Source organism: Perca fluviatilis, chromosome 5 (assembly GCF_010015445.1).
Source record: "Perca fluviatilis chromosome 5, GENO_Pfluv_1.0, whole genome shotgun sequence".
Taxonomy (NCBI): Eukaryota; Metazoa; Chordata; class Actinopteri; order Perciformes; family Percidae; genus Perca; species Perca fluviatilis.
In genome coordinates, this window is record NC_053116.1 from 19,918,547 (window position 1) to 19,933,742 (window position 15,196).

The 15,196-nt window shown below is 43.8% G+C and overlaps 1 protein-coding gene across 1 annotated transcript; it reads left to right on the plus strand.

Moving 5' to 3' along the window:
* The first annotated feature begins 847 nt into the window (after positions 1 to 847).
* LOC120558889 (potassium voltage-gated channel subfamily A member 3) lies at positions 848 to 6,890 on the plus strand. The gene is made up of 3 exons (XM_039800220.1): positions 848 to 3,889; positions 5,775 to 5,838; positions 5,985 to 6,890. The coding sequence occupies exon 1, from the start codon at positions 1,076 to 1,078 to the stop codon at positions 2,669 to 2,671; it is 1,596 nt and encodes a 531-aa protein (XP_039656154.1). The 5' UTR covers positions 848 to 1,075; the 3' UTR covers positions 2,672 to 3,889; positions 5,775 to 5,838; positions 5,985 to 6,890.
* Positions 6,891 to 15,196: the final 8,306 nt, after the last annotated feature.

A 15,196-nucleotide genomic window follows, 5' to 3' on the forward strand; every position in this document is an offset into this window, starting at 1 on the left:
CTTGTATGGAACAACTGAAGGAGACAACTGGAGCAATAACTAATGGATAAGAAAATATGTTGTGGTCAGTTTATTAATTGATACTTTGCCAACCTACAATATCTGCTGGTGAGGAGTCATTACACTATTTTTTTATAAATACATGTCTTCTATTTTCTATTTTATGTATTATAATGATAAAATCTAGGGACACTTTTCACTTTTAGGGCTCAAAACAATAGTTGTAAAGGCTAAATGGCACAGTGCATCTGATAATCCAGGGGAGTAAAAATCTGTCAGGTTTCAGATTTGAGAGGCAAGGATTACTCTCTCTCTCTCCTGTGTGATTATGTCTGATCACATCTGTCACAGGACCGGTGATGTTGTGTACTGTATTTGCCCTTTTGACATTCACCATATTAGCCCTTAAATATTAAATGGGGCTAGTGTAGGTGTGGTAGGATTGTGTGGGTCCCATGATGTCATGTTCATTATTATTTGAGATCATAGCACTTGTTTTTAAAAACTGCAGAATTAAGTACATTAATCAGTTTCTAGATGCATTTTACCATGGCACACCCGTTTCTTGGATGAAGATTTAACAAAGGGTAATTCTTTTTTTTTTTTGAGAATGTCCCGAAAAAAAAAATAGGCTTTAATTATATCAGTAGCCTATTTGAAAATGTCCTATCTGTGGGCATTGACCTTGTTTGAAAAGGAGACTGTGTGTTTGCACGCGTGTCTACAAGACGGAGAGAGGGACAGAGGGAGGAGGGCACGCCCAAAAGATAGTGTTGAATGACGCCCGTCTGTTGCTTCCCGTTTATATCTGCGTCCTGCGATTGGCGGAGGACAGGGTCTGGGTACCTTTCCCTGTCGTCCCTGCTGTGGGCGGGTGGATGTCTTGCTTATAAACCCAGATCTTTCCTCGTGGGCGGGAACAGCAACAGTAGTGAAGCTCAGGAAGAGAGAGAGAGAGAGGGAGAGGGAGAGGGAGAGAGAGAGAGACAGAGACAGAGACGGAGGAGGAGAAGAGGCTGTGGTGGCGGCTGTGGTTGACCGGGGTTCGCGGAGGGGGCGAGGTGGCCGCCCCTGAATGCCTCTTCAACCGCGCATGGACGACCACCTCAGCCTCCTGCAATCACCCCCGCCGAGCGCAACCAAAACCCGGAGCGACAACCTGGTGAACCACGGATACACCGAGACAGAAGCCGACGTGATGACGGTTGTGGCGTGTGACAACATGCTGGAGGAGTCGGCGGCTCTCCCGGGCCACCACTCCCTGGACCGATATGAACCGGACCAAGAATGCTGCGAGAGGGTCGTCATCAACATTTCAGGGTTACGCTTCGAGACCCAGCTCAAAACTCTATCCCAGTTTCCAGAGACGCTCCTGGGGGACCCCAAGAAGAGGATGAGGTACTTTGATCCTCTCAGGAACGAGTACTTTTTCGATCGAAACCGACCCAGCTTTGATGCTATTCTGTATTACTACCAGTCTGGCGGGCGCATCAGACGACCCGTAAATGTGCCCATTGACATTTTCTCTGAGGAGATCCGATTCTATGAGCTGGGTGAGGATGCTATGGAGAAGTTCAGGGAGGATGAGGGCTTCATAAAGGAGGAAGAGCGGCCGTTGCCAGAGAATGAATTTCAAAGACAGGTGTGGCTGCTTTTTGAATACCCAGAGAGCTCGGGTCCCGCACGGGGCATAGCGATAGTATCTGTCCTGGTCATTCTCATCTCCATTGTCATCTTCTGCTTAGAGACATTGCCGGAGTTCAGGGACGACAACAGGGATCCGATCACAATTGAACCTGTGATTAATGGCACGCTCCCGTATTTCACCAGCCCCTTCTCTGACCCGTTCTTTGTTGTGGAGACGTTGTGCATCGTTTGGTTCTCCTTCGAGCTGCTGGTGCGCTTCTTTGCATGCCCGAGTAAAGCCACGTTCTCCAAAAACATTATGAACATTATTGACATCGTGGCCATCATTCCCTATTTCATCACCTTGGGCACAGAGCTGGCAGAGAGGCAGGGAAACGGACAGCAGGCCATGTCATTAGCCATTCTGCGCGTAATTAGGCTTGTTCGGGTATTTCGTATCTTCAAACTCTCGCGTCACTCCAAAGGGCTTCAGATTTTAGGACAGACTCTGAAGGCCAGTATGCGTGAGCTGGGCCTGCTTATCTTCTTTTTGTTCATCGGTGTCATACTTTTCTCCAGTGCTGTCTACTTTGCTGAGGCAGATGATCCAGATTCGGGTTTCACCAGCATCCCGGACGCATTCTGGTGGGCTGTTGTCACCATGACCACCGTGGGCTATGGGGACATGCACCCAGTGACAATAGGTGGAAAGATTGTGGGGTCTTTGTGCGCCATCGCTGGTGTGCTGACCATTGCCCTGCCTGTGCCTGTCATCGTCTCCAATTTCAACTACTTCTATCACAGAGAGACGGAGGGCGAGGAGCAGGCACAGTACCTGCACGTGGGCAGCTGTCAGCCTCTAGCAGACACAGAGGAGCTGAGGAACACTCGCTCCTCTTCCTCAATCAGCAAGAGCGAGTATATGGTGATAGAGGAGCACGGGATCAACAGCGCTTTCAAACAGCAGCCCAACTTCCCCACCACCACGCAAAACAACTCGCAGAATTGCGTGAATATAAACAAAAAGATTTTCACTGACGTGTAGCCAATTTTGGAATCATGGCCCTGAGCACAGAAAGGGGCGGTGTGTAAACACAGCTGCTTCTGTCGTTGCGCTGCAGCGTGTGGAAGCAAATCAGATGAAGAAAGAAAGCAAGCCCTGTCTGTTCAGAGACGCTGCTTTGTGCTCCATTCAAAGAATCCGGATTTTTCATTTGGGTGATCTGAATTCATAATTCTCTATGTTTTCCTTTCGCGCTTGGAGACAAAGAGCTCTTAAAGTAGCTATTAGGATTACTATTCTTCTCTGAGTAAGGGAATTGATCTATTGTGCATTGTGCAATAGTCAAAATATTATCACAACAGGTAGTATTATAAGCTTTATAACTGTGAAAGTACAACTGTATGCTACTTGATGAAGCACTCACATTGTATTAACATGCGTTATGAGTCGTGATTCGTCGGTCATAGCCTATGTAGCCTATACTATTCAGAGTCATTTAAATGTGTGTGTTTAAACACATGTAATGTCTGAAAAACACTGTTCTGCATATATTATCTCAATTAGACCGTTCTGTGATTTGCCTTTATTGTGCGTTAAAGTCTAGTCCAAATGCTGCGGTCTTTAAAATAATCCCCTAATTCCTTAATGTGAATTGTCCCAGTAGGCTATTTAATGCGTAAACGTCACCATATAAACCCAGGGGACCGCCGACTGTCAGTGTCTCATTATCGGTGCAAGACACACGTTTAAGCGGAGAAACACGCAAACATAAAGCGATCAAATATGGAACGTGCTTCTCTTTGGATGCCTCAAATATAGCCAGTCGCCATGGCGACGGTCGTTTCTTCGGTAACCCCAGTCACCGTTGCCATGGCATCCTTGTTTCCACAGTAACCCCCCAGATGAATTGGAAGTCTCTAAGACTATTTTGTCATCACGCTTTGCGCGACTAAAATACAAGCCCAAACAAAACATGGCAGCGCCACTATCGCCAATCATCAAGCTCACTTAGTGACTTTAGCATTGACACAAAAACAAATTAGAGTAAGAAGGTCTGTTTACAAATTGCCACCATGGACTGCCTCCAAAAAAAAATTAACCAGGTACAGCTCAGAGAAGTGCCCAGATGAGGGATGCGGAAGGAGAGGCAGCGCGTGAGGAATTATGAATGGCCTGGGAGCACATCATGGTGTCTGGCTGTCCAGAGTGCGCTACTGCGTGCCCTCAGCAGAGGCTGCTGTTCTCCCACTGGTAAAACTGGTAAGTTCTGAGGACTGTCATGCCCCTGTCTCTTTCTGAACTATCCCTTTACCTCTAGCCATGAAACCAATGTGTTTGTTTTTTACTGTTTGTGTTTTATAGACAGTTCAGTTCAATCTAGACAATGGTAAACTGTTCCTTACCATTCTTACAGAGTTTTATTGTTAATAACACAACATAATGTAAGTGAGAGGTATAATAAGGCATAGGTCTTATTAATGCCTAACAATATACTGATGTCTCACAAGTTGCAGGTCATTTAGACCTTCAGCCTGAGTGTGAAGGTTTTCCTATTTAGTCAAGTAGGGGTGATGCTCCTGCAGTCCAGGTTGTCTTTAACCTTCAGCTGACTTTGTCTATGAAATGGGCACAAAACAGCATACCCACCCAGCCTGTCTCACTGCTGTCCCCTGGTGGCCAATATGTCCTGCTAACAGAACAGGTGGCTCACCTGCTTTGTGTCTTATTTTGCCATTGATAGCAAAGAGACACAGAGGCCAAACAGCCATGAGATACCAGACTGCAAAGAGCAAAGAGAGCTGCTGGTTTGACACCAGTATTGTTAAATACATTCTGTGCTGTTGGGAGATTGTTTTCCTGTGCAGGGGGGGGGGGCTATTACAGCAAATTATTACTTTCATTCTTATAACAATTGGTTTATATTGCAGACTCAATGTGTGAATTTGGATTTTAAGGCTTATTGGAAATAACTGTGGCTACGGTATTAGCCCATACCTTGCCTTTTATTTTCTGTACCACATTCTTGTCTTCAAAAGTGCTGCACTGCTACCCGTGCAGATTTATGTCTAGATTTATGTCCACTGTCCTCCCTGTCTGTGATTACTCTAACTCAAACGGAGACTAGGGTGAGAGGGAAATAAAATTTTAAGAAGGCAGGATGGGGAATATATCAAGCAGCCATGTTCTGCATATATTTAGTGTGACTGTGTGTGCACTTTAATGTGTGCTTGTGTGTGGTTGTACTAATACTATGTATACCTCTCCAGTCATGGTTGAGTGATAATTAGGGCAGTCTCGTCAGCTGGCTTACCCTAAATGCAAAGTAGGAGGTCCCACAGAATGAGTGACCTCTTCAGTCATTATTCCTTTCCGTTTTGAGCCCTGACCTTGACTTCATATATTTTCAGTGAAGACCTCCATATTGGTCATCACTTAAATGGCCGGCTCGTTTCTCAGTTTACATAAAAGCTCCAGTAAGGAGAAACACTGCTCTATTGATCAGTAATATTTATTTTTTAACTGGATTGGTCAGTCTGGAATCTATTCTCACGGGCAGGATGGATTGTTAGAGAAAAAAACACGGACATAATAAAGTACTGTACCGTGCACGCTCGCCTTTTCAATTCTTATTCTGTCCAACTCTGCTAATGTGCATCTCCGCAGCTCGCTCGGGTGTTTCTGTCACAGACACTAATTACCTGTCCTTACCCCCACTCCTCTTTATTTAAGTTTACTACAATTTAGACATTTAGTTGATGCTGCTGTGCTATACAGGTTAAATTGCAGTAATGAACAGTTATATCGGCTTCATTCAAAGATGGATTAATGAGAAATTTGGTGGGGACAGTTTCAGATAAATGTTTCCCTTTTTGTTACAGGACTGTCTCTTATCACAAAGTTGCATTCTCCTCTCCTCTTCATCTCCTCTCCTCCTCATATCCTCTTCTTCTCAACTGACAGTGTTTACAGTTTGAGTTTTGCACGAGTGGTAATGAGACAGCAGGGAGAAGAGGAGCAGCCTTTCGTTTTGATTAAGACCACCGAGCTGTGTGATGGGGCTACGCTGTGTGGCTAAACAATTTTGCTTTTCCTTCTCTCTCTCTCTCTCTCTCTCTCTCTCTCTCTCTCTCTCTCTCTCTCTCAGGTGAAAGTTGTTCAATTTGTCTGCACAGACCTCCTGACGACCCCAATTATACTGCCTCCCATAGGTAAACAGACTCCATTTGATAAGAAGAGTAAATATGACATTTGTGAACTTCAACTAACATTCACTGATAATGACTTGGAAAGTTTTTTTTATTTTAGAGCTGTATAGATTACCAATTAACCCACAGTGACCCTTTTTTCTTTTCAGGGGCGGAAGAACTCTGGTCTTTCCATTAGGTCAGATTGGCCAAAGTTAAGAATTGAGACAGAACTCCCACTGGATCATTTTTTTCTTCCTTACCCTCCTCCTGCTGACTGGTGTCCTTAAACCTGGACTATGTGCCTAAAGTACCAGTTCTCCCCCTCCAGTGGAACACCACTCAATCCAAAATGCAACAAAATGCAATCGCAAGAATGACAACAAACAGATGTATAACATTTTCCAAGTACAGTTTTGTAGTTGCAGTTGCCTTTATGACTGCTTCTCTTCTGGAGTTAACACATTGTGAGTGGAACCATTACAGGATAAAGTGATTCTGGCAGTAGCAGAATTCAGCTGGAACTGTTATGGACATTTCTCCATACTGCTTTCAACTTCAAAAGGACAGATTCAGGAAACAGCCAGCAATTTTGCAAAGCACATTTAATTCCTGGACTTTACACAGATTTCTACATTCTGTATCCATATTGCTGGGAAATTATATTAATTGTGGATAATAACTAACAAACAGCTTTTACCTAAAGTCAAAAGTGGCAAAAACTGAGGCCAACCCTGATTTGCTGATATGAAACTGTGATACAAATCAAAGACTGTTAGCCATATGCCTTTGGTTAGCTCTGTGTGCTCTGTATTGCTAATATGTGAAACACACACCTACGTACGTGTGCTGGTTGCAGCCTTTCCCCTGACCAACAAATGGAGAACAATACACACAAACAAACACAAACACAGACACGCACACACAGTGTAAATGGTGCCTGGCTCTCTTTTATCCCAGAGTGCACTGGTGTTTTTTGGGATGGGGCAGAATAATGTCAGGGGAAGGCTGTGTATGCCAGTATTTGTGTTGTGTTATTCTGTGCTGTCTTAAACATGACCCATATAAAGAGATTATGAGTTGTACTGTCTTTATTTGAGAGGAGCAGCAGTCTGTTTTCACTCAATTACTGAGAGAATGGTACTCATTTATGTCAGACAATATCTCAGTCTAATTATAGACCTTATTACCTATTATGTGTGCGTACAGTATGTTTTGATTGTCATGAATAGAGACATTTGAAACAACTGTGTGGATGTTTCTGTACAGTTAATCAATTTCTATCATTCACTCTGATATTGTGTTGTTTAGTATTAGCAACCTATTCAATTTGTATTTCATTAGTTAACATAAAAATGTGATTCTGTGAATGATAAAAAAAAGTGACATTTTTGATGGTGTAATCATTCAGTGCTGCTCTAATTTCATTAATTAATGGGGGCATTAAAATCCAAAAATATGCTGTTGACACACAAGAAATGGCACTGTTTAATATTTATTCCTATGCAGAGCCAACCCTAGTGACAGTCTTTAGGTAGTGAACAACAGTGTTTGGCTCGCAGCCCTTTAGACGGCTGGTTACAGAAAAACAGACTTGTACAACAGAAGCCTCCATGTGGCTGTGCCGAACAGACAGAACAGGCAACCCCTCTGTAACAGGGTGACTGGGCCAATCCTTTATGTGAGTATACTGTGTCTATTTGTAAACATCAATGCAATAGAAGGATAAGACACTATTCTGTCTGACAGATTTAAGAACTTCAACATCACCAGGGATTTATATGTGGCTTGGAAAAGAGATGGTGATTCCCAATTTTAAGAGAACATTTATTTCCACACATTTGGCTGCTCCCTGAACTGCACAGCTTAACCTTAATGAGAACTGAACTGTGTATGAGTCCAGTGGAAAACTTCATATAATCTCTGTGCCACAGGAGGTAAATATTAACATTCTAACAGAGGTTTACAGCCATCATGCTGTCATCCTGTGTATGAGCAAGTGTGCTTTATTGCTCCTGTGAGCCCACCAGCTCGCAAATAACTCAATAGCCTCAAGCCATCTCTCGAGGCTATTGTGTATCCACTTTCCTTTCTTTTACCTTTGCATTTTGGAAATGTGATAGTTCTAGACTAAATACTCCCAATGTTTATTAGTACAGCACAATGATTGACAATTATTATCCCCTTTAAAGTCTTTGTATTTCTGGTTCATTTTCTTTCTCTGGCTTTCTTAAATGTTAGTGAAAGATACATCTGCCTTTGAGATCATAGAAATACCTATGATGTCATCAAAGCTCACCACCAGCCATGGCGCTACACTAGGAAATCTCCATAGCAACAAGGGAGGGTTGTTGGTAAGATGAAGAGAAAGGCCATATAGAACAGATTCAGCTCCCAGTAGGTGCATCGAAGGGATCCTCTTAAGCTGTTTGTAATAGTATCATCTGCGTTTATGTGGACATGGGTTCTGAGAAGGGTGAGAGTTGGCAGAGTAATAATTAATAATTAATTACCATATTTATATAGCGCTTTATAATAGACACTCAAAGCGCTTAAGGGGGGAGGACTACTCTCTAACACCACCAATGTGTAGCACCCACCTGGGTGATGCACGGCAGCCTTACGACGCCAGACACTCACCACACATCAGCTTGGTAGAGAGGGAGGGGAACATGCAAACTCCACACAGAAAGGCCCAGGATGACCAGGGTTCAAACCCAGTACCTCCTTGCTGTGAGGCCACAGGGCTAACCATTGGGCCACCGTGCTGCAGTGTCATTTCCTGGATCTGTGTGTGTGTTTTGAGGTACTGTATATGAGTGTGAGTCTCTGGCAGAGGATCATTGTTTTGCCGCACAGGCAGATTGGGTCAAAACGTGCAGGGACTCCATTTGGACAGTTAAAACAATGCCAACATAACCCATTCATGAGTCAACATCAGACTGTATGCACACACAAACAATTTACAGGATTACAGGGCTGAATGCCAACAACTGCTATGATTAAAGGATATTCCAACATCTTTAGAAAGATGGAATGACGTTAAACCTCAAAGTCTCGCATTGTCAGACCTATCTCCACAGCCCTGTGAAGTAAGGTCTGGCTACATCCCACATACATTCTGGGATAGGAGAAAAAAACGCTCTGGGTTGTTTGTATTTCTTTAAACCAATCACAATTGTCTTGGACGGCGCTAAGCTTTTTACGCAGCGACGGTGGCTCTGTAAAATGGTCTCGGGAAGGAACTTGTTTTGCACCCTGCTACAAACGTCAAACGTCACATACAATATTAAATTACGTTAACTGTTCACACAATACAATACGTGAACTATTTACATTACCTGAATACATGGTTAAATTTAATTTGCTCTTACCAGTGTATCACAGTTTGTACTTCGTCCATAGCAATCTACACATCCAGGAAGGAGCAACAATTTTATTATTTGAAGTGTTTGTCTCATGCACGGCAATATTCACTCTCTTTTATGTCTGTTTTTGGTCTCTACCAACTGCTTAGAAAAATATCAGGCTCTTTAGCTGCTAAATTCTCCACTTTGTTCACCAGCTGTTTGCTAATTGTGACTGTCTGCCATTAGTGCTGAGCCGAGCCGAGTCAAAAACAACGCGACGAGTGTGAACCAAAACCGTAAAGCCAATTGAAGCTGCATATTCGGGTGATAATTATCTGTAAGTTCATGACCACACTGTATGAGGGACGACTTTCACATCGTCACATTTTTTATACATTATTTCATGTATTTTTATTGTTAAAATATTGAATACAGTGGCCAAGTTGGCTCAGTGGGTAGAGCAGGCGCATATATACTGAGAGGTTTATACCTCGATGCAGAGGTCCAGGGTTCAAATCCGACCTGTGACTATTTCCTGCATGTCTTCCCCCTCTCTCACCTAGCTGTCCTATCAATTAAAGGGCGGAACATCCCAAAAAATTAAATATATATAGATTATAGCTGCTTTAAAGGTATATGCACTGATAGTTTTTACTTATCCAAACCAAGGGTGTAATAATAGAGGTGTCTTATGTTGCTCAGGTTGTAAAGCCCTCTGAGACAATCTTCTGATTCTAAGTTAAAGCTGATTTGACCTAAATCTATTACCTATATTTAAACAAGACCTTTTGAAATAAGCACACTAATGATTATAAAATATTCTAACGTACAAAACATGACATAAAATACATAATATTAAACTTCCACCTGTCACTTACAGTGCATTTGTCTTAGTGACTTTTAGTGTGATATTTCCATGTTCAGTATCAGAGCCATGCCATTGGCAGATGGGAAGGATGGTTGCTAAGGGTGATGATGCTGTTGCTAGTGCTTCCACAAAAAAGTCTGATTATTACTGGATGCTGATTGGCTGATCAGGTTCCGTTTCCAGCCACAAGTGCACAAGACAAGGTGGGACACCCTATTCTGACACAATTATGTTATGCAAACACACAAAACAAAACAATCTCAGACATGCGCATGTACCCACTAAAACACATGAGTGTGATTATGTACACATACAAAAACATTCAAAGCATTATCATATTCATACCCAGATGTTAAGACACATTTGATTTGTTCTCTAGCTGTTGGTAGGGGTAATCTGCTGCCAGTCATCTCAGTTTTTGCTGTCAAAACAGACAGATGGCGAATAGGGTGATAGTGTGAAACCGAGAAAGAGAGAGATATGCTGCTGTGCTCTACTGGATGACTCATCACTCTGTCACTGTGACCTTTATCGGCTATCCTCTCCACCTCTATTCTGTCCCTACCCTTCATTTTCATTTTCTGCATACTCCTAAATTAATTTCCTGCTGACTATGTTCATCTCCTTACTTGCTCTTCTACCAATCTTCTACTTGGTGACAAATATGTTCTCTTCCTCCTGACATCATTCCAACCTTTTCCTCCCGTGTACCCTCTGGTCCCTTCACCATCATTGCTCTGGGGTCAAGTGCTGCCTTTCTTGAGGGATGTATGCTGGATCTAACACAGTGTAAGCACAAGTTACTGTCACGTATGAAAGGCACACACACACACACACTACAGACAGAAAAGTAACTGACTGTGGCTCTTATACATTAACTGTTGATTTGATTTAACTGACAAGACAGGCAGCACTTAACTGCTTCTTGCAGTGTGGGAAGAAAACATTTGTTGGGGGAAAATTCCATACTGTCACTGCACATTCAATGAACATTTCTGCCAAGCCTCATTGTAAAAGAGATCTCTGTGTATGGCACACATATTCAGCTGCTCGTGCAGAAATCATGCAGAAATCATGAATATACTCCCAGGTTTACTCTCTTAGCTAAGCCACACCTCCAGACCAGGGGGGCTATTGCACAAAACCAAGATAAGTGATTAAGCCGGAATATTCCAGTTATCCTGGATGAATTTAGCCTTGACTTGGTTGCACAAAAGCAGAGGCACCTAACTTACCATGGAGATGTATTCTGTGCAGCTAGCCTGCTCCTGACCAGGCTAACAGACAGGATTAAGTAATCCTAATTCTGTCCACTCAGCAGTGCTTTTACCTTATTATTATTATTATTATCAGCCTGCATTAAAATACAACAGGTGCATATTGCTGTTCAGTAAAGCACTGTTATATAAAGTTGTGACCATTATTTTTTATAATTATTCATTTGACAGTCATTGTTACTGTTATATTGCTGTATGAAAACTGCTGTTCATATTGTTGTTAGAAGTTTGATGAATATATTACGGCAGTTCTTGAGATAATTAGAAAAGGCCGATAAGCTTTGTTTTTTTGTTTGTTTGAGTTGCAAATGTGAATAATGAAGTCAGTGATGAAGGATAATATATAAAGTGCTATACATGTGTCAGTGGTTATAACAACGGCAGACTGGTCAGGGACAAATAGACCTTTATACACTATTTTAGTTGATTTATTTCTTTTAGTATTGTTTAACAAAGGACCATGTATGTTCTTCCATGTGCACTGTATTTGGCATTCTTAGCACAATTTGTGTTCTCTCCAGTGAACTGGGACTGTAATTTGGGAGGATTGAACAATTTTTATAGGTTTTTATAATTGTACAATCTTCCCTAATTATAGTCTTAGTTCACTGGACCACTAACTATATAGTTGAGGCTACTGTACATTCATGAAAGAACAGGGAGAGGACACCTCAATGGCTTTTGACCTTATATTTTGCTGGGGGGAAATAACTGATGAATACACTGTGTTACAGTCATGTTTAAAGTGTGCATTAAATGCATCACTTAATTATCTTTATAGTGTCTAGATTTTAGAGTCCAATTTCTTCATAGTCTTTATTTTCTATGTCCATAGGCTATATGCCTACTGGGAAGCAAAGCATACAATAAATAAAGGAAACACGTCTGCCTCCGCTCTTATTGTGTTTTCTGTTTGTTTTCATGGACTTCCTGTTTTATTTTGTAATCCACTGTTTGCTTTCATTCACTTCACTTGTCTTCCTGCCTTTGTTTGTTTCCCGCCGTTTTTGATTACCTGTCTCCCCCCTAATGTTATTCACCTGTGTCTAGTTGTCTTCCCCTCCCCCGTGTATATATACTCACCTGTGTTCACTTGCTCCCTGCCAGATTGTTGTAGCTCCATGTTGACTCACTTTCCAGCGTTCCCTTGTTTAGTTTCCCCGTGTATCCAGACCTTTTGCCTGTATTATCGACCAAGTTTTCCTGCCTGTTGGACCTGTACCAAATGTATCTATTGCAATAAACCAATTACCTTTATCCTTGATTCCTGAGTCATGCATTTGGGTCCGCCATTGTATCATGACAGTACAATCTGGCCAAGATGGACTCAGCCGACTCCAAGGTGGTGAGAGCAGCCCTGCGAGCGCAGGGTCAGCATCTGCATCAGCAGGAGGAACAGATTGCCGTTCTGCGGAATGAGCTTCTGGCTATGGCTAGTCGACAGAAGAGACAGGTGGTCGGACTGGGTGAGCAAATCAGCCAGCTGGTCACCCATGTTCAGCGGTTGACAGCGAGGGATTCAACTGCTGTACCCAGCACCGGGAGCAGTTCCACAGCCGTCTCCAGCCCCACAGTTTCAGGAGGTGATTCTGTCAGGGAGAGAGTCCCTTCTTCACCGTTCCCACATCTCGCCAGACCGGAGAGGTTTTCAGGAGAGTCGGGGGATTGCCGGGCATTCCTGACGCAATGTGAGTTGCATTTCGAATTACAAGCGGCCGCATATCCCACGGACCGGGCCAAGGTGGCTTTTGTTATCTCCCATCTCTCCGGAAGAGATGAATCCTGGGCTGCTGTGGAATGGAGCCAAGGATCTGTGGTATGTGTATTCCTACGTATGTTTCACTCAGACTTTCACTCAGATTTTTCAAAATGTTGCTCCCGGGAGGGAAGCTGCTCGAGCCTTGGTGGGTCTGCAGCAAGGGAAGAGAAGAGTTTCAGGCTATGCTATTGAGTTCCGTATTCTAGCAGCAGAGAGCGGCTGGAACTCTTCCGCTCTGTCTGATGCTTTTTTACATGGACTGTCACCTGTCATGAAGGATCAACTGATTTCTTTGGACTTGCCAACCGATCTGGATTCGCTGGTGGCACTGACTGCGAAGATCGATAAACGTCTCTTGGAAAGAGAGAGGGAGAGACTACAGGGGAGAAGTTTCTCTACCTACCAGCCGAGGGTGCCAGAGTCGTCTAGAGTCTTCCAGCGTACTCAACCTGGGACGTCAGAGCTGCAGAGCAGTTCCTCTACTGGACAGCTGAGGAGATTTGAGTCATCAAGAGAGTTTCATCGTGCTCAAACTACGGCATCTGATCCTCGCAGTCCTGTGGGTTCGCCTTCTGATGAGCCGATGCAACTGGGACGGACTCGTCTGTCGCCGGAGGAGCGTCACCGTCGCAGGATAGAGGGCCGCTGCATCTATTGTGCTCAGCTGGGTCATTTCATTGCTTCCTGTCCAGCAAAAGAAGGGGCTCACCAGTAGGAGAGAGGGCGCTGGTGAGCCGTACTCATGTTCCTGTTTGTCCCTCTCGACCCAAGCAGGAGGTTACCCTGGTTAATGGATCGGTTTCTCGGATTCAGACTGTTTTGGTGGATTCTGGTGCGGACATTAGTCTTATGGATGTGGATCTTGCCAGGGATTTGTTGCTGAACTCTGTTTGCCTTCCCAAGCCTTTAGACGCTACAGGATTGAATGGAAAACTCTGGCGAGTTACTCATCGTACCTCTCCTGTGTCAGTGACTTTTCCAGATGGTCACACGGAGAGGCTGACCTTCCATTTGTTCAGTTCCCCTGTGCACCCGGTTGTTCTTGGGTTTCTGTGGCTTACATTACACAACCCTCACATGGACTGGGTTTCGGGCAAGATACTCAGCTGGGGAGGAGATTGTGAGCAGACCTGTTTTCCGGCTAAGATTGAGGTGGGTGGAAATGACATTGTTATCCCTAGCGTTCAGCAGGAGAGGGATTCTGTTGACTTTCCTGATCTTTCGGGTGTACCCGAGGATTATCTGGACTTAAAGGAAGTTTTTAACAAGACAAAGGCTACATCGTTGCCCCCCCCATAGACCTTATGACTGTGCCATAGACTTGTTGCCTGGTACGTCACCGCCTAAGGGGCGACTGTTTTCTCTGTCTCCTCCTGAGATGGTGGCTATGAAGGATTATGTTGAGGCATCATTAGCCACGGGGATTATTCGTTCTTCCTCGTCCCCGGCGGGTGCCGGTTTCTTCTTCGTGGGAAAGAAAGACAAGTCTTTACAGCCCTGTATTGATCACAGGGGGCTCAATGATATTACGGTAAAGAACCGTTATCCTTTACCTTTGATTTCCACCGCCTTTGAACTGCTGCAGGGGGCCACAATCTTCACCAAGTTGGATCTTCGTAACGCCTACCACTTGGTGAGAATGAGGAGTGGAGACGAGTGGAAGACGGCCTTTAACACCCCCACAGGTCATTACGAGTATCTTGTAATGCCTTTGGACTTACTAACGCTCCAGCTGTTTTTCAAGCATTAGTTAATGACATTCTCAGAGACGTTGAATATCTTTGTGTTTGTTTACTTGGGATTGATATCCTTCATCTGAGCTTTCATCCGACCAAGGCGTTTCTCATGTGTTTTTCCACTGTGTCCTTTCTGGGCTTTGTGGTGTCGGAAGGAGTGATGCAGATGGATCCGGAAAAAGTAAGAGAGCGGTTGCTGACTGGCCTGCACCCACTAACCGCAAACAAGTCCAGAGGTTTCTGGGCTTTGCTAATTTCTACCGGAAATTCATCAGGAATTTCAGTACGGTGGCAGCTCCTCTTCACGACCTCACTTCAATCAAGACGCCGTTCCAGTGGTCTCCTGCAGCCGAGCGGTCGTTCTCCCGCTTGAAACAAAGCTTATCCACCGC

Bases quoted from the DNA above. Each gene is read 5' to 3' on its own strand.
- LOC120558889 (XM_039800220.1), top strand. From the start codon at position 1,076: ATGCCTCTTCAACCGCGCATGGACGACCACCTCAGCCTCCTGCAATCA.